Raw genomic sequence first — 18,786 nt, 5'->3', positions numbered from 1 at the left:
ATTATTAAGATGCACCAAATGCTCCATGAGATATTTAAGATACATTTCTTTACATTGGGATTTGTATCCTAAAATTAAAGCAATATAATGTTTATTATTAGCATCGGGTAGGACAGTAACTTACTGGATCACCTAGTTTTTGAAAATAGAAGAAACATTTAGGAGTAGGTTTTTACTGATGCCTCTTTTCTTTATGAAAAGACCAAAACCAACAATGAATGTATCTGCAAACAAATTGTGTGTGTGTGTGTGTGTGTGTGTGTGTGTGTGTGTGTGTGTGTGTGTGTGTGTGTGTGTGTGTGTGTGTGTGTGTGTGTGTGTGTGACTATATTCGTGGGGTCCAAAAGCCGGAATACAGTATACTTGTGGGGTCTGCACAGCCTTGTGGGGCCCAAAATGCTGGACCTCACAAGGTTAAAGGGCTGTTTGAGGGTTAAGACTTGGTTTTAGGGTTAGAATTAGGTTATGGTTAGGGTGAGGGTAAGGGTTAAGGTTAGGCATTTAGTTGTGATGGTTAGGGTAAGGGGCTAGGGAATGCATTATGTCAATGGCGGGTCCCCATAAAGATAGTGAAACAAACGTATGTGTGTGTGTGTGTGTGTGTGTGTGTGTGTGTGTATAAAAGCCTGATATATCTTATTCCTCTGCGCCAGAGCACCATTGTTAAAAAGTTATTAAATTATTAAAAACACATCAATGAGCCACACTGGTGCACTGGGTGACATGTTCCTTCACTATAAGTAACATGGGCACTGTAGTTTATATTGACTCAATCCACCATACACCGTCCTGCTGCCCCACATGCTCACTAGAGCACAAGAGCACCAAATGTGTATTCATCCACAGCTAAAAGTAGTCTCCAGCAAATGCACATTTCCTCATTTTTGAGTAATGTTTGCTAAAAACTACAGTGCCCAGCTTTTTCAGGAAATGATTTAGGTTTTTTTTGAGAATGATACAACCTGTTTTTTAAGGTTAACATCTACAGTAGGAACCAATGGTCTCCAGGCTGTGTGCCACAACAGGATAGGGATGGTCTTTTCATATCGAAAGCCTTATCTTTTAATGCAGTGCTGCATGCATGCTTCCAACTATATATGTACTAGTGATATGCACTGTATATAGTGTTCATGCATCTATTCACGTGTGTGTGAGTATGCATTTTGCTGCTGAAACAAGAAGAGGAACAATTCCACACCCAGAAACATCATATTTATGTGTGTTTGTGATTTTAAATGCTGCATGTAAACTGCATCTTTGTACCACTGTATTTGTGTTTGATCCATAAAGTTACTGTTTTGAGTTTTCTAGTTTTGAGAGGTGTAAAAAATGGCACTATGCAAATCCTCCATGGCCTGTATAGAGATTCCTGGGGTTTAATGACTTTTTTTAAAAAATAAAGTTGTTTGAAAATCTGAGTTTTTATGTTGTGATTCAAAAGAATGTAAAAAAAAAAAAAAAAAAAAAAACCTCACATTAAGTGTCCCCAGATGTAAAGGAAAAGCGACACACATTTGAAAAAATTAATTTATATTCCTTTATAATTTTTTTTTCTCCATTGCAGTCACAACATTACAATGTAATAAAATGATAAATATATAAAATCAAACTCAATACTGACGCATATACATTTCTGTATTGTGTTCAAAACCAAGTGAACTGTACATGTTTTCATTTATATCTCTTTTACATCATTTAAAATCTGTCATAATTTCTATGTAGTCATCTGTATTGTAAATCTCTGTCTCTTCACAGATAAATAGACTTTATTTTCAGAAGGTATTGTAACAAAAATAACACATTTCCTAATGCTGGCCACGTAGAGCCATTGAAAATATCATTCAACTCTTTCCCAGAATGCTTTAACACTATTGTAGACACAGAATACACGGACAAACAAGAGATACACAATGTTTCGTCTTGTTTCTCTCCCGTTTCTTTTGTGGTTGGTCAGAAACATTCGGTGAGAATTTGGAAATCCCCCAAAGACCAGAAGATTCCTGAATGGTGTTTTTATGAACTGACGCAGGAGCGGTTTGAACACGGTCGATGGCAGCAGCCATCATTTCTACAGTGAAGACGGGAGACGTCAGCCAGACAGCCCCTGTTTTTATTAGATTCAAAACTTGTGTTCCTCTTTGAACATTTTCTTCCTCAAGTTTGAAATATGTGCTTATGTATTGAACTGTTTGACAATGACATGTAGCTGCATGCTGCAAATATGACCATCATGTCAAGCTATTTAATTCACATTCAAAGGCAAAAATGTCCATTTTAACAAACACAACTCCTAAATTGCTCTTTTACTTATTTTTCCTTAAAGGGTTGGTTTCCAAAAATGACAATATCAGATTTCTCACATATCTAGTGGTACAAAGCCATGTAGATAGGTTTGGTTTGTCAAGGTTTTGAGATATTTGTCTCTGAGATTTCTGCCTCCGCCCGATACAGGAGGTGAATGGAATTTCATCTGTGGAGCTCACAGCATTAAAAATAATACATTCTAATTAAGAAAAGTCAGACGAATTGGGGAAAAAAAACTCTTACTTGCTTTCTTGCTGAGAGTTAGATGAGAAGATTGATACCACTGTCAATAATGTACACTCAATTGGATGCTAGAGGCGGTTATCTTAGCTTAGCATAATGACTGGAAGTAGGGGGAAACGGCTAGCTTGGCTCTGTCCAAAGGTCTAATGCTTGGTTGTGGCTGTCTGGCGAATCATTCCCAAAGCTTCATCCTGCCTACAGATCTAATATCAGTGTGCTTATACTTGAGACAACACGATGGCACAGACTCTTACGAAAACACAGTCTCAGTGAAGCCGTATTTTTCTTCTCTCGTCTTACATTCTGGATATTTATAAAGAACATTTACTATCAGTACATTTGTAAGAGCCATCTAACCAACTCATCGAACATAGATCCAACAGAGGAGGATTACCAGAAAAAGGTATTTACAATCAAAATGCCAACCACGAGAAAATAAAAGGTACTTTTGCACATCGAAATCTCTAAAGCTACTTTTTTTTTTTTCCAAGCTGAAGAACACAGTAGAAAAGCATGACCCCGACAAAATAAAAGCTCATGGTACAGCTTATAGATACATCCACATTAACGTTTAGTTTTGACCCTGCCCTGTGCACCTGAGTCAAACCACTGAAATTCCTCCGACTTAAATTTAAACATTTGTGCCAAAATAAAAAAATAAAAACTCTTCGCTTCTAAAAGAAAAGGATTTCAATTTCAATTCGTTGGACTCAGATCTGGTAGAAACTGGTCTGAGATCAGAAACAGCTTAGTGTATGGCCTCCAGTTCTATGAAACCATGACGAGTAATGATAATTTCACAGCTCTGGACCAAGCAAGTAAACCTTTGGCTAAAAAAAGCATATGAAGCATTACTGACACACACACAGTGCACACACACACACACACAAACACACACACATACACGCAGCCTAACCACTGGCCTCATATGCTTTGCAGACCCTGATAGTGGAACATGTATGTGTTTATACAAAGAACAAAAAGATAACTTTCTGGTGTTACTTTTCACAATCAGATCCACATTCCTTTGTCGGGAGGTTGCATCCATCCTGATTATTCCCTAAAGATGCATTACACTGCCCCCCCTTCCTCCCCTCCCGACCAATTTGAACCCACCAACAGACAAACATGATAGAGAAAAATGTAAATTAAGTCCATAGAAATGACGTGCACGATTACCAAATTATTAGAAACAGTTGCAAAAAGTAAACAAATGGTTTGAAAAAAGTTTGCATTGTTGCACATTAACACTTTACGGTTTGCAAACAAAGAAAAAAAAGGCAATGAAATAAGAACAAGCAACACATTAGAACAGTGATGTGGTATTTTTTTTGTAAAGGTTATCCAAGCCCAGAACCTTTCTGTCTGTAACCTTGCATAGCTGTGAATGTGTAGCCATACAATAACACTGACTGGATTTGTCTATACAGAGTGGGCCTGGCTAAGGCTATGGGTTTTTGGGTGAAGGAAGAAGTTACATTTGTAGCATGCGGACTCAACTGTAGAGTGTGGATCCAAATATGAAGGGTAGTCTGAATTAAAAAACAAAATGGAGATGGTAAGAAGGTATGATACCTGCAGTTGGATAATGAGGCTACAGCCGAGTCTGACTGCCACACATGAATACTTCTGTATAAAGAAGGAACTGTATTTTTTTTGGTTGTGTCAGACCTGATTTGTGTTAAACCTGATCTCTGGTTGGCTGGAGCGCTAGGTGCAAAGGGGCCATGGTTTGGGTCAAAAGGTCAAAGGTCAGTACAAGGGAGAAGCTAGTGGGACAGCTGCTCTGGAGCTCAACGTAAATCTCCCTTTAACAACCCAGAAGCACATACGAAGCTGTGACTCTACATTTTAAGCCTCTGCAGTAACCACTTGTTTTCCTTAGCACGTGTGCCATCAAATCTTAAACATTCATGCAAGAAATTCACGAGCACGATCAGAACAGAAAATGTTTGACTGTATTCTCTAAATGTCACATATTCGTTTTTTTCGTGCTAACACAGTATGCTGTTCTTCGATTTCTGTGCTCTGACACGCTCTAACCCATGCTTAATGTACAGTGAATGTTCACATCCACATTAGAGGAAACCATAAAATTCCTAAAGTCCTAAAGTTTATCTTTAACCATGACTCGGATATCTAAAAAAATAAATAATAGTCCACCTCCAGTTCTGTCGAGCAGATAAGGCATTGTTGCTTTTATGTGTCACTCTCAGAGACAGAAGGTGTTGCTGTTTTTATGTTCACTCTCTACTTGAGGAAACCCAGATTGATTGAATTACACGATTCAATCAATCTGAATGTGAAACACTCGAAACATATTTGGCTAAATTCTTCATTCCACTGTCACCACGACAATACAAAACCCATCCAGCATAATAGCACCATATGAATATTGTTCCCAAATTATAAAGGGGTAAGGGATTATTGGACATTAGTGTGTGATTGTATGTGTGTGTGTGTGTGTGTTCAAGTAGTGAGGTAGGGACACAACCCATATTATACTACCCATGTTAGACTACTTTTCACTGTGTGTACTAAGCATATCTCCCTGCTGTGGAGGAAAACCATGTGTGTGTGTGTGTGTGTGTGTGTGTGTGTGTGTGTGTATGCGTGTTGTGAGCATGTACACTAAGCACATCTCCTTGCGTTGGAGACTTGCATAGCTCTTGCAGGACAGGAAGAGCAGTTGTCCATTTGGACGGAGCCTTTGGCACAGCCTTGGCCGGCAACTGAAGGCAGTACTCAAGATGCACCATAGAATTTAAAGAGACAATCTGCCCTTATTGCACCATAAGTACATGTGTGTTTCATATTTGCACCATATGAAGTAGGATTAGCAACCAATTGACTCCGTAACTTGAGCGCGTTGCACCATATGAACACCGATGCTGCTGCTTCTGTTGCGCGTTTGCACCTTCTGAATTTAGCTTGCAGCAAAGTAACAGATGTTCTCTTTTTTTTTTTTTATCGGCTAGCACCACGGAAAAGTAATGTAAGCTTACTCTTTGTTCACGTTGGTCAAACTTTAAGGGATACGTCAACATTTTTGGTGTTGTAGTCTCCTTTTTCACCTGCCACATTTGGCTGAAAAATGTTTTAAAAATTATTATCATGATTATTTAATCAGTTGATCATTTTTTAGATCAATGGATTCATTATTTAGTCTATTACAGTGGTTGCCAACCAGGGGGTAGAGACGCCAGTAAGGGTCACAAGATAAATCTTAGGGAGAAGAAGAATAGAATAGAATAGAATAGAATAAATCTTTAATGTCCACCAAGGTGGAAATTTTTCTTTGGCTCACCAGACATACATACAATACGTGTAACAAAATAGACAATATGTCTGATTCTGCTGCATCGATTTAGATGTTTGTTTTTTAACTGTCTATTGTGAGTCCAACAATGTTAAAGGAGTGTAAAGCTAAATTGGTAGAGAGTACTCTTTTAGGGGATCACAAGCCAAAAAGACAACCACTGGTCTATAACAGTTAAAAATCCCAAAATAAGGATTCAATATATTCATAATGATAGAAAACAACATATCTCTCTCCCTCCTCTCCAGCCACATTCCCTATTCCTTAGGCCTCTTCATCCATCACCAGATTTAGACTTTCCCTCCTTTCCCCATCACCTGACTGCCCCAGCCATCTACACACCTGTTCCCACTCCCACACCTCATCAGCCTCTCAGTTTATATACTGGCCCAGTTCCATTCATTCCCTGCCAGACCATCAAAGTTGCTTTGTTGTTTCTTGCCATTTGCTTTCAAGCACTGATGGATCTGCTCATTTGATGGCCAATTGTACTCATTGAAAACAAGCTTGCTTTCAACCTTAGTTTCAATGGCCTTTGATAAAAGATTTTTTTTTTCCTACAATTTGACACACCTGCACAAGGAAAAATGAGAGGCAAAAATTGCCCCCCCAAAATGTTGACGTACCCCTTTTTAACAAATGCAATATCTTTCTCGTTCACCTGCTCGATGCTCTTGGAAAGCAGCTATAATAAGAAGCATGTGTGTGTTTGTGTTCATCTTTTGTAACCGCACCATCGGAAATGTCTAATGGCTGGGTTTCGCCTGCTGTACCGCTGACGTGGGACGGGAGAAAAGGTAGGACAGCAAAAACACTTTCACTACCTTGCAAACACTCGCAACACGGTGTTAGGTGGCCCCCTGATGGCGTGTCGACGGGCTGATGACTGATATCTCGCCTAATTTGTTGTCGCCTGCCAATGTAACAGCTTGGATTAAAGGGATAAACAAACCAAAAAAATAAATACTGAGCTCATAGCTCAGCCGTGGGTGGATTTGGAGGAGTTGGTATTGGACTCGTTACAGGAGGAGACAAGTCATTGAGAGGGTTGTGACGATTAAAGTCCAAAACTGTTTTATATCAGCTTCAGTGGCAGCACCCTGTTAGTGTGGGATCAACATGATTTAGAAATCACACACAGGAAAATGTAGTATTAGACATAGACAAAAATAACTGCAAAATGCATTCGCTCTTTCAGTTGAAAATTTGGAGACGATTTCTCATTTTTGTCATTGCCTAGCAAGGTAAACCAACAGAATAACTAAAGAAAATCTAACCCACAGGATAGCAGAAAATGATGGAGATGAACTACTGGAACCCTAAACAGCATACACATGTAGAAAAACAGTGTGAACAGCATGTACTGCCTTATGTTCCTTCCTGTATTCGCTGATATTTATGATATAACCATACAGCAGACAGTTAACACTTATTCCACTAACATGGGCGTTTATCTATAAGATGATGGTGCCACTGTGTTTTGGATTCTTCTGTTTGACTTTACAATTTTGGAGATGGAAAGAGATTGGCACATTGACTAGTGTACATGTTTAGCAATAAGAACTGTAGCATTAAAATCATCCATCTGTCCTCAGTAGATCTTCAGCTCTAGCTTCATGCTAACACCTAAGCATACAAGGTGTTGAGTGAGAGAAAGGGACTACAACAGACAGGCCTCTTACCAATAAAAATATTTTTTTTAAGTATATGGCCTGTAGATTTGTAATGTTTACAAAACAGCATAACCGATGTAGCTAGTTTTGTTTTGAAGTATATTTCAGACAGGAAATTAATTCTTCCAATGCACATTTTCATTTTGGCACAGTAATCTTTTAGTTGCACATTGGCAGCCATTCAGGAGGTATTGGGTCTTGCTACAACTTCTCATGTTCTCACTTTTAGCGTTAATGTTGCAGCTGTCACATAACACAGTGTATGCTTAATTGTTGGCATGCTTACAGAAATAGTTTGACATTTTGGGAAATATGCTTATTGGCTTTCTGGCTGAGAGTTAGATGAGGATTGATACCAGTAGAGCTGCAAAGATTAATCGATTTAATCGATTAGTTGTCAACTTTTAAATTAATCGCCAACTATTTTGATAATTGATTAGTCGGTTTGAGTAATTTTTTTTTAAGACAAAAGTAAAAATTCTTTGATTCCAGCTTCTTAAATGTGAATATTTTCTAGTTTCTTCTCTCCTCTGTGACAGTAAACTGAATATCTTTGAGTTGTGGACAAAACAAGACATTTGAGGACGTCATCTTGGGCTTTTGGGAAACACAGATCTACATTTTTCACCATTTTCTGACATTTTAGAGACCAAACAACTAATCGATTAATCGAGAAAATAATCAACAGATTAATCGACTATGAAAATAATCGTTAGTTGCAGCCCTAGATACCAGTCTTTCATCTCTCCTTTCTTTAACTTTGAACGTAGACAGGCTAGCATCTAAGCTAAGCTAATCTACTCCTGGCTCTAGCTTCATATTTAGTGTATAGACACAAGAGAGAAAGATCTTCTCATCTAACTCTGGCAAGAAAACGAATATGTATATTTCCCAAAATGTGAAACTATTTCTGTAGCGCAACTTTAACTTTAAGTGAAATTGTTTGAGTGCTCATTAAATACCATACCCTCTCTGTCTCCATCTTTCCCATCATGCTCTGCTACTCTCCCTGGTAACCTTGTCAACCAACCCCCAAAACCGATGTGTCCAACTGCTTTGTCCCCATTCGGCAACAACGTAACGGTACATAAAAAACATCCTTTCTGTACATAGAAAATATATACACTACCTTTTGACAAGACTAACGACAACACGTTCACGAACTCCTTTTATTAAAAGTGACATTTGTTCTTTCTTTGTGTCACTTCTTTTTATTCTACTGAAACCCGTGAAAGTGTGAGCGACGCAACATAAACGGCATGCGGTGGTCAAAGACTCCGAAGTAAAACTGCGCTCCTTTTTCAATATTTTGTTTTTTCTTCACAGCGGAGAGCAAACGTGTGATATTAAATCAATGAGAACAGATGACGAGTGATCAGAGGAGTTAGAAAGATAGAGGAGAGAAAGAGATGGACTCGCGCTGAAGCAGCTTGTTGAGTCATGGCCATGGGACTCACAGGTTGTAGGTGCCCGCAAGGTGTGTGTGTGTGTGTGTGTGTGTGTGTGTGTGTGTGTGTGTGTGTGTGTGTGTGTGTGTGTGTGCGCGCGCGCGTGCGTGTGTGTGCGTGTGCACGCGCGCATAAAATTGTGACAGATTGCTTTTGTGTCTGTGTGCTTACATCAAGTGCGACATTGTGTGGTGTGAGAATGTGTTTCTAAATCTGAACATCCATGTGTACATACATGTCTTTTTTGATGGTGCATATGTGCTTAGCTGTACTGATGTTTGTGTGTGTGTGTGTGTGTGTGTGTGTGTGTGTGTGTGTGTGTGTGTGTGTGTCAGAGTGAGGACTCATACTGCAACAGTTCATACAGCAGGGGTCCGTCACGGTAGCGGATGCCCACAGCGGCCGGCGTTATGTACTGCAGGATGTTTATAGTCCTCCGCAGGCGCCTGTCTACATAGTGGGCGTCCCATGCCGGATAACGCTTCCTGGGCATGTCGATCTTTATCAGTGGGCCCTCTGGCTTGGAGGTGATGGGCGCCGACCTCACCTGGAAGACGGGAAGACACGTCTCGGCCACATCCTCTTCCGTCTGTGACTTGGTCATGTGGGCGGGGGTGGGTGGGGCGGTTGGCGGGGCTGACGGGGGGAGGGGGAGACCCCAGAGCAGCTGGGCGCAGCAGGACGAGGCAGGGCTTGGTTGGAGGTGGGCAGTGGCAGGGTGCAGGAAGCCGTAGTACAACAGCATGACCAGGACACCGCCGGCGAACGTCAGGTAGACGCCGCACAGCGCTGGGACAGCATAGGAGTCAGTCAACACTGGGTCCCTGTAGGCGTACCTGCAGAATGGGGTTCAATTTAATGTGAGTGTGTGTGCGCATGTGCACTTAAGTGTGTGTGCTCTGTGTAGACTAGAGTGCATGTTGTCGCTGTCGGGCGGAAACCTTGTATGTCCAAAATTGTTAATGAAAAAGGCGATTTTGAAAACATTTTATTGAGCTATTGTATACTGTATGTATGTATATACTGCTGTGTTCACTTCATGCAAGATGGAGGCGGAGAGGAGTTATGACTCTTTGCCAACAATTTGAGGATCCAATGGAGTTAAGAGATTTAGTCAAGAGCTCTTTTTAATACTTTTCATTGGTTAAATAGGTGTAAAACCCACAGACAGATGTAAAGGGTGATCAATAGCATTAATTTATGAAAAAAAAATAAAAAAAGACAAAATATGGGGGTATGAGATTTCCGCCCGACAGCGACAGTATACCTACATTCTGTGTTTTAGCCAATTCCTCTCTGCACTGGCTTTTTATCAAGAGTTTGATTTAAAATGTTATTTTACCTCCACCTCTCTTTCTAATTTTGATTAAACATGACATTAGTTGCATCCCGGTTCAAGATGCAAAGAAATGCCAATGTAGCTACCTAACTCACCACAGCCCAGTGAGGATGGTGTTCTCGGCCAACACCACGATGTAGTACGTCACCATTCTGTACCGCGTCCGGCCCTCCTTCACATTAAACCAGCAGAAGATGTAGACGATGCCAACCACCATGTTGAAGAGCACCTCCTCCCACTTGGACATACAGAAGTCGGTGCCTCCGTGCACCACCCAGAAGGCCATGGCGCACCAGTGAACCACTACAAAGATGCCAAAGTAAATGTGGAAGAGGGAGGCGAAGAGGGCAAGCGAGAGGACGCGGGACGAGATGGTGAAGAGGCGCCAGAAGAGGTGCAGCAGCGCCCCGCGGTAGCTCATGCTGCGCTGGTCGTCACGAGAATCTCGCAGCAATTTGTGGTAGGAGGCCAGAACCCAGGCGAGAGACAAGAGGGAGCCGAGGGAGGAGATGCCTACAGAGAGAGTCACAGGAGAGTAACAGGAGGCGAAAAAAAGAACAGAGGCGGATGATGATGTGGATGCATTTTTTTTTTCTCTGAGTGAATCAATCAGAACAAAGTAGAAACGAGGTTCGTGAAACAAAAAGTACATGGGCACAAGATTATTATGAGTCAATGGGGGTGTTTTGTGTAATCATGTGAGCACATCCTTAAGTAAGAAGTAATGTGTGACACGACAGAAGCATTTAGTAATGATGCCTAATCGTATGAGTCTGAAATATGAAGTTATTTTTAATGTCCCAGCTGCTGTGCGCATCCACCCCCTGCACTGCACTAGTCACATATTTGCATTAGAATAGTACAAGTAGAATGTGTCCCAAAACTCCAGAGTGATAGAGATGAATAACACCAGTGGGTGGCCGCCTAGATGATACATTTCATGGATGAATAAGGAAGAGGAGGCTGATGGAGTTTGGCTAGCACATCTCCCTGACACCTGTGATTGTGCTTTCTTTCTAGGACTTCCTGAACAAAAAAAGCACTGTGGAAATCCAAATGCAGCACCATTTGCAGCCACAAATTACTGAGCATGATGTGTGCAAATTGCTAATTACTATGTGTGCAGTTGTGGATTTGTATGTGCTTTGTGGGCTCCATGAAACCATGGCTTTATGTTTGTTAATGTGGCATGTAGCTGTTGTTAGTCTGAAGAACTGAAGTCAGTCCATCCAGTATAGTCCGTGCTCCACCTACACTGCAGCGTCTCTGCTCGGTTCTCCTGGATCATGATGCAGAGCTGCAGGACCAGCTGAGGTGCAGACTCCAGGAAAGTCTCCAGCAGCCGCAGCATGTTGACGTCTGCGTACTCGAACATCATGGCCCAGTACCAGCGGCGCTGGTGCTCCTTCTGCCGACGCGACATGATGCCCAGGTACAGCGTCCTGATGTACCTGCAGGGGGTCAGATGTAAGAGCGCTGATTAATAAAAACACTATACATTTTTTGAGTCTCTTTGTTTTTATCCTCAATGCCATTTTTTGATTATTTTCTTTCTCACTAATTCTGTCTTTTGCCTGCTTGTAACTTTTGTTTTAAAAAGATCACTGATTCTACTACTATCATTAATCCTTCATAAAATAATAATCTGATAGATTAACTTCACCTGATAAACAGCGATGCAAAATGGGTTTGAAACGATTAGTTGATTAATCGATTAGTCGATTGGCAGAAAATGAATTGGCTACTATCGGCTACTGTTTTAATAATCGATCGTTTCAGTCATTTTCTCAAACATTAATACTGAACATTTGCTTTTCGTCATCATATATGATATTTACCTGAATATCTTTTGATTTGGCATGTTTGTTGGATTACAAAAAAGCAATTTTAATATCTTACCTCTATAAATTATAGCCATTGGCTATAGCCAGGGGCCATTTTCACTATTTTCAGGAAAACGATCAACAGATTAATTAATGATAGCAATAGTCAATAGTTGTAGCCCTAATGCACATGGTACAATGACAGATATCTGGATGATTATGAATTGACAAATATCAATATATAGCCCTACTGAACTTATACAAATATTTTTAGGTTGGTCTGATTGTTGATAGAACCTCTTTATGAAAAAACAGCCATGACAAAATTCTGATCCATACATACTGAGTGAATTTCTAGATGTGCAAAACTACAGTACATGTGGGTGGGATGTAGGCAGTGATTGCAATTAAAATACCTAAGGGCACTCACAGAGTGTGTGTGTGTGTGTGTGTGTGTGTGTGTGTGTGTGTGTGTGTGCGTGCGTGCGTGTGCATCTATGTGTATATCTACATGTATGCAAATGTACTCTAACGATATCCTCCTGCTTCCCTGTGAGATGCATTGCTACTATTACACGTTCATCGGTGTCATGGCATGTGTGCATGTGTTCCTACATTATGCATGACTCTGCATGTACGGCTATTACAGCCATCTGGTTTGAAACATACAAGCTTAATTCACAAAACATAAATTATGCACCATCCATAGGAACATGCCTACGTGTGCATGCACACCACTTTATGTTCACATCATGTCTGGCTTAATGCAGATGCTGGGATTGAGCAGGCACGTGGGCTACCAGTCATGGGAGGGCTTCTGGCAAATTAACGATCTAGTGGCACGGTGAGGATAGAGGAAAGTGGACTGTTAACAGGGTTAACTAGTTATGGTCATACAGTATGCTGACAATTTCTAGAATTTTCACTGCATTGTTAATGTTTTTTTCATATTTTCCTTTTGTAGAGATAATACACGTGGGCTTGCTTTGCTGTATGCTATTGACTTGAAGAGTGAAAGTTATCCACCCTGACATCCTGTGTTTTGATGGACACTCTGGGGTGAGGGCCATCCCATATATTCCAACCTATCCTTATTGTCAATTCAATTCAATTTTATATATATTATCAAATCATAACAAGAGTTATCTCAAGACACTTTACAGACAGGATCGGTCTAGACCATACACTATAATTTACAAAGACCCAACAATTCCAGTAATTGTCCTATTCTTCAAATATGTTAATGCTTCTGAACAAACCATTTCAAGCCAAATGAATGGATTATGTAGCTTTACAATAAGATACAAACAGCAAAATGCTGTTTGTCCTTGACTCAGAACAATAAAGGATAAATAACCGGCACAATTTGATTGGCTTTTTTAAAATCTGTAAACAGGAAGTCCTTGCATTTACGTTCAGGTTAGGGATTGAGGCTTTACTGTGCAGCGTGGCAGGCGGCCCTGAGAGCCACTTAATGCCTTAACACGGAGGGATACCAACCATATGTATTGTACTGCATTCAGAAGATCTTACACCCCTCCACCCTACCCCCACCACTCTCACTCCCACTCCTTCTTTTCCCTCTCTGCTTTCGCTCTTTTCTACTCCCCTCCCCCCATTTACACATTGTGTATGTGCAACCTTTTCTTCCCCCTCCTTCTCCTTCCCCACCCCTACTTCACTTCACAGCCTCTCCATCTCTAAGCGATCTGTCTCAATCAGGCTGTACCATTTCCTCAACTACAAACATCCTCACCCCCTCCCCTTCTTCTTCTTCCTTATCTTGCCTCTCCACTTCCTCCAGGTGGGAGAGTCCATTCTGCTGGCTGAGGGGGTGATTACTGGGTGGGGTGCATGGAGGTAGAGTCTATGTGTGTGTCTGTGAGTATGTGTGTGTGTAAGGGTTGATTTAACCCTACAACCACAGAGAGGCCAAAGCAGAGGAGCTGAGTAGCACAGCAGGATGTAAACACACTCACACACACAATCATCACTCTACTCTCCCTGCTGCTCACCCGGCTTGAGGCAAGTGGACACCATTAAGGAGTCTTCTTGGAGAGAGGGGGAGGGAATGAGAGTGAACACTGTCCTTGCATAGAGGGCTAGGAGGCTGGAGACAAGCTAGCACACACAAAAGCCTACAGTTGCAATACAAAGTGTGTGTGTGTGTGTGTGTGTGTGTGTGTGTGCGCATAGGAGCAAAAGGGTCCATGTGTGTTTCTGTTTTTTCCCAGCAGTGCTTTTAGCACTACAATTAGCACCTACCCTTGACCAAGTGTGTGTGTGTGTGTGTGTGTGTGTGTGTGTGTGTGTGTGTGTGTGTGAGAGAGAGAGAGAGAGAGAGAGAGAGAGAGAGAGAGAGAGAGAGAGAGAGAGAGAGAGAGAGAAAGAAAGAGAGAGAAAGAGAGGGAGAGAGGGAGATAGAGAGTGAGATAGAAAGGGAGAGGTGTTGCCAGAAACACAGATGCTTTTCCTCTTTGTACTCTCCATGCATGCTGACTCCCATGAGAAGGGCCATGACACCGTTTTTCCACTGGTCACACACACGCTGACACGGACACATGAGCACACACGCACATGTGCATAACCAAATGTGCACACACACAGCCCTGATTTCTCTGTTCTTCAACTAAAGTAAAGGACTCCGACTGAGACGCTGTCCATGGTGCTGAACATATTTTCAGCACCATGGACAGCGTTTCGGTCGGTCCTTAAAACACGCTGTGGATGTGTCTAATATATTATCTTTAGTTAATATACCAGAGCTATGGAGTGTGAAAGTCACATTCTTTGAAAGTGGGATCACTGTCTCTCTGTCTGTCTTTCTTTCTGTGTCCCTCTCACTGCCGGACTGTCTCTCTTAATATAGGTCTGTCAGTCCCAGATAGTAACTGAAGTGCTGGGGAGGCCTTTCGCTGTTTTTCTCTTACTCTTCCTCTGCCTGTCAGTGTGAAGTGGGCTTAGCTTTCTTCTAGCTACATTGAGTAGACATGCCACTCTACCCATTAGCAACATTAAGTGTGTGTGTAAGAAACATATTGTGTGAAAAAGAGGAAGATTAAATTGAGTTTATTTCATTAACTAATTGAGCCTAATTGTTATAATTGTCATATTAGGCCTACTGGTGTAGCCTATTGTATAGGCTATTGTCCGAATATTTGGATACATTGTATTTTGATGCTTTGACCACATTGTTATTGAAACTTTCATGCCAATAAAGTCCCTTTGAATTAAATTGGGAGATAAAGGGAGGGAGTGTGGTGACAGGTTAGGATCAAGTGTGTGTTGTTGTTTGTGCCCCCCACCCTACCTCCACACTTGTCCCAGCTGGAGGATGTGTATGGTGGCCTGCCACAGCCAGATGGTGGCCAGCTGCAGGCGGTCCCTGCCGGGATAAAGGCACCCCAGCGCCACCGCGCCCCGCTTGGTCAGCCCCTCCACTTCGCCGAGCCCCCCACCGGTGTAGTCCTGCACGAACCAGCGGAAACTCAGAATCTGGACCAGCACAGACGGCACCAGCACGAAGAAGAGAGTGAGGCCGAACCAGAGGTAGTCCTGTCTCTGATAGTAGTCCATCGCCAGGCACAGATCCGTGCCAACGTCCCAGAAGAAGACGAGGAGGGCGAGGATGATCCAGAGGCAGTCCAGCCACAGCTGCTCCCGGGGCGGGCAGTGAGTCTCCCGGATGCCGACCCCTCCGATAGGCTGGCCCCCGCCGAGCAGAGAGCCGAGGCAGGCTGAGCGGCAGCCCCAGTAGCAAGCGGAGGTGCGGCAGCACTGACAGATGTGGATCGCGGCAGAGTCCATCGGCTCCTCGCCGTCAACATCGTACAGCTGGGCGAAACCGCCGCCGCACCCGACACCGGCTTTCCCGCCGTCCGACTGCGCGGCCATGTTCCCCTTCCCGCTCCTGCCCTCCTGCGAAATGCACGACAACCGCACCGTTGTGCTTTCTCGTGGGGCGCGGATACCACGTCACTTCCCAGATACCTGCTGTCCCCTTCCCTCTCGCGCCGCGACGACTGCTGTGTCTCTTTCCCGCTTGGGGCGCGGGGAGCCATCAGCGCCAGCGGCCACGCGACGGCGGCTCCCCTTCTTCCTCGTCCAGTAGAGACACAGCCACCGGGCGCTCGCGAGCAGCAGTGGAATCCTTTCCTGTTCTAGTCCAGCAGCCCTGCATCATCCCGTCCTGCGCGCGCGGTCATCTAGGGCAACGGGAGGCTATGACGTAATGCATCTCCCGCTGTTCTTAAGACGTAGGCTACTGAGAGTGTGGATGCGTGTGTGTGTGTGTGTGTGTGTGTGTGGGCGCGCACCGGACACCAGACTAGTCTCTCAAACCACGACTCGTGCTAATACAAGCCTTCCTGTTCAGTCAACCGGTGGACCCCCGACTCCTGCCTTTCATCCCGACCGCACTCAGGCTGCAGGTACCCGGCATCCGCTGCAGCCTATCCGCTCCTTTCCGCAGCTCCAGCCCTCTGCAGCTCCAGATTCCCCGATCTTCACTTCTCTCTCATACTCCGCCCTCTACCGGATAAGAACCTCAACCCCGAATTCACATCTGCACGCGGGCATGCGCACGTGCACGCGCATTCAAATATTTTTGGTTTTGCAATACTTAGTAGCCTATAGGAGCTGTGAAATCAGTTTCACAAATGAGATTCCCACCGTGTGGCATTCATCACTCCCTCAATCATCATCCTCTTTTCATATTCCCCTCCACCCAATGCTTATTCTGCACTTCCCACCTCTCTCTTTCTCCCTCACACTCTCCATCCACCCACCCCATCATTCCCTACAGTGGGCTTACTGCCCTGTGGCTCTGCCAGCCTAATCAGCCAAAACATAATGTGTGTTTGCAGTGTGTGTGATCCCTGCTTACCTAGCAGGGAGATATAGAGGCGAGGATTTAGGAATGTGAGAAACTGGGATGGACACTGTGTGTGAGAGAAACTAGTAGGGACTGAGGGAGCTGAAAGCTAAGAGGCCGTGGATAGAGAAGAGGGATGGATTTAGGAATTAGAGGAGGGATGAAAAGGGTGATGTGAGAGAAACAGAGAGAGCAAAAGAGAAAAGATTATTCAAGCTGAAGCTGTTCCAAAGCATGACAAGATTGACAGGAAGAATGCATGAGAGGATGACTGGAAGATTTAGGGAAGCCATTTTTGAGGGATGGAGCCACAAAAAAGAGATGAAGAGAGAAGGAAAGATGAGAAAAGCCTGATAAATGGCATGAAGGACAAACAAAAGAAGAAGGGGTGGATTTAGGAGTTTTAAGGAGTAGAAGGGCGGACTAAATAAGGATTTTGTAAGAATGATGAACGATTGTGTGATTCCTCTTGTAAAAATGTATTCAGTAATGTAATTTAATGGAAGTAGAAATACATGCACACACAGACTACATCACAAACGTGCATACTCAGCCACCCTCTCACAAGTGCGCTTACACACACACACACACACACCCTTCATTTATTTTTCCAAAATGCACATATAATCAGAAATATGCAAGCATGCACTGCATATCTCCATGGCACACACACTTGCTCCTCGTTCTCAAAAACACGTTTCTGTGCAAGCACTTGCACTTTCTCTCTATCTCTCTGTCCACTGGAGATTAGCCTCTCTGTTGTCATGACGACTGTAGCTGTGCAGCTTAAAGACAGGGAGAGAGAGTCGATGGTGGTATATATGCCTGTGTGTGTATGTTTGTTTGTCTGTGAGCAAGAGACAATTATAGTGAGTGACATCATTAACACTTGAACTAATGGCTAATTACACCAAATATTTCAAGAATGCAGAGAAATATACCCTGCAGAGGCATATGTATGGTAGATGTTTGACACTACTGTCCACAAATGACTGTATAGCTTTTCATGAATTAAAAAATGTGTCACATCTACACTCCTAGTAAAGAAATTGAAACTTTTCTTCTGTTTTATTGAAAGTATGAGGCTCAATATGCCACAAAAAGCTCTTGATAAACAGTAATGCAAGAAAAAACTTAAAGAATTAATGTATGAAAATAATGTATATGCAATAAAAACAACCCTCTTTTTGTGAAGGTTGCAGTTGCAGTCTCTCCACTATACAATAGTAATCCAAATGAATTATAAAAAAGCCAGAGGACTTGAGATCAAATACTTCCTGCGTGTTGATGATTTGGCCGTGCTGTTCAAGACAAAAGTATGCAGCGGCAGCAGCTCCTGCAAACCTCAAAACATCAGAACAATGATCTTGTTCTGAAATGAATGGAACCAGACAGGCACAAAATGACAGTTTTAATCAAGCAGTGAATGACTGTGAGGACAAAGCGAGATAAGAACACCACAAATATGCAGAAATGTGCCACAAGGGCTTTGTGGAAAAGTCCTGAGTTTCAGTTTATTAACAAACCCTACCAGCCTGTCATCATTCAGAGACTAATTATGGGAGATTAGGGAATTAGGGGAGCACTAACAATGAACAAAATACAACCAAAACACAAGGTTAACTGGAGCTTTATGTGGCTTATTTTATTGAATAGAGATACCACAGTTAAAGATAATGTGAGCACAGTAGGGAGGATAACTGGAGAGGACACAGATTACTTCCAACCGCTAAATAGAGTCTGACAGTGGTGGAAAAGGCATTC

The 18,786-nt window shown here is 42.7% G+C and overlaps 1 protein-coding gene and 1 long non-coding RNA gene across 2 annotated transcripts; both read right to left on the bottom strand.

The window, feature by feature from the left end:
* Positions 1-69: 69 nt before the first annotated feature.
* Positions 70-7,894, bottom strand: LOC116044445. Its single transcript, XR_004896667.1, has 3 exons — positions 6,446-7,894; positions 5,116-6,399; positions 70-182 (listed from the first exon to the last, which is right to left on the bottom strand). It is a non-coding gene; the product is annotated as an uncharacterized LOC116044445 (long non-coding RNA).
* A 1,179-nt stretch (positions 7,895-9,073) lies between these two features.
* LOC116044443 (XK-related protein 6) lies at positions 9,074-16,701 on the bottom strand. Its single transcript, XM_031291603.2, has 4 exons — positions 15,460-16,701; positions 11,581-11,777; positions 10,422-10,839; positions 9,074-9,823 (listed from the first exon to the last, which is right to left on the bottom strand). Exons 1-4 carry the CDS (start codon positions 16,041-16,043, stop codon positions 9,319-9,321), a joined length of 1,704 nt encoding a protein of 567 aa, XP_031147463.1. The 5' UTR covers positions 16,044-16,701; the 3' UTR covers positions 9,074-9,318.
* Between the last annotated feature and the right edge of the window lie 2,085 nt (positions 16,702-18,786).

The sequence above is a fragment of the Sander lucioperca genome, chromosome 24 (genome assembly GCF_008315115.2).
Source record: "Sander lucioperca isolate FBNREF2018 chromosome 24, SLUC_FBN_1.2, whole genome shotgun sequence".
Taxonomy (NCBI): Eukaryota; Metazoa; Chordata; class Actinopteri; order Perciformes; family Percidae; genus Sander; species Sander lucioperca.
Note: the sequence above shows the minus strand (reverse complement) of the source record. Positions and strands in the feature narration are given on the sequence as shown.

Excerpts from the sequence above, each read along its gene's own strand:
- LOC116044443 (XM_031291603.2), bottom strand. The coding sequence starts at position 16,043 with ATGGCCGCGCAGTCGGACGGCGGGAAAGCCGGTGTCGGGTGCGGCGGC. Across the intron at positions 11,778-15,459 it reads CAGCTGGGACAAGTGTGGAG|GTACATCAGGACGCTGTACC; the intron begins GTAGGGTGGGGG and ends GACCCCCTGCAG. Across the intron at positions 9,824-10,421 it reads ACCATCCTCACTGGGCTGTG|GTACGCCTACAGGGACCCAG; the intron begins GTGAGTTAGGTA and ends CCCATTCTGCAG.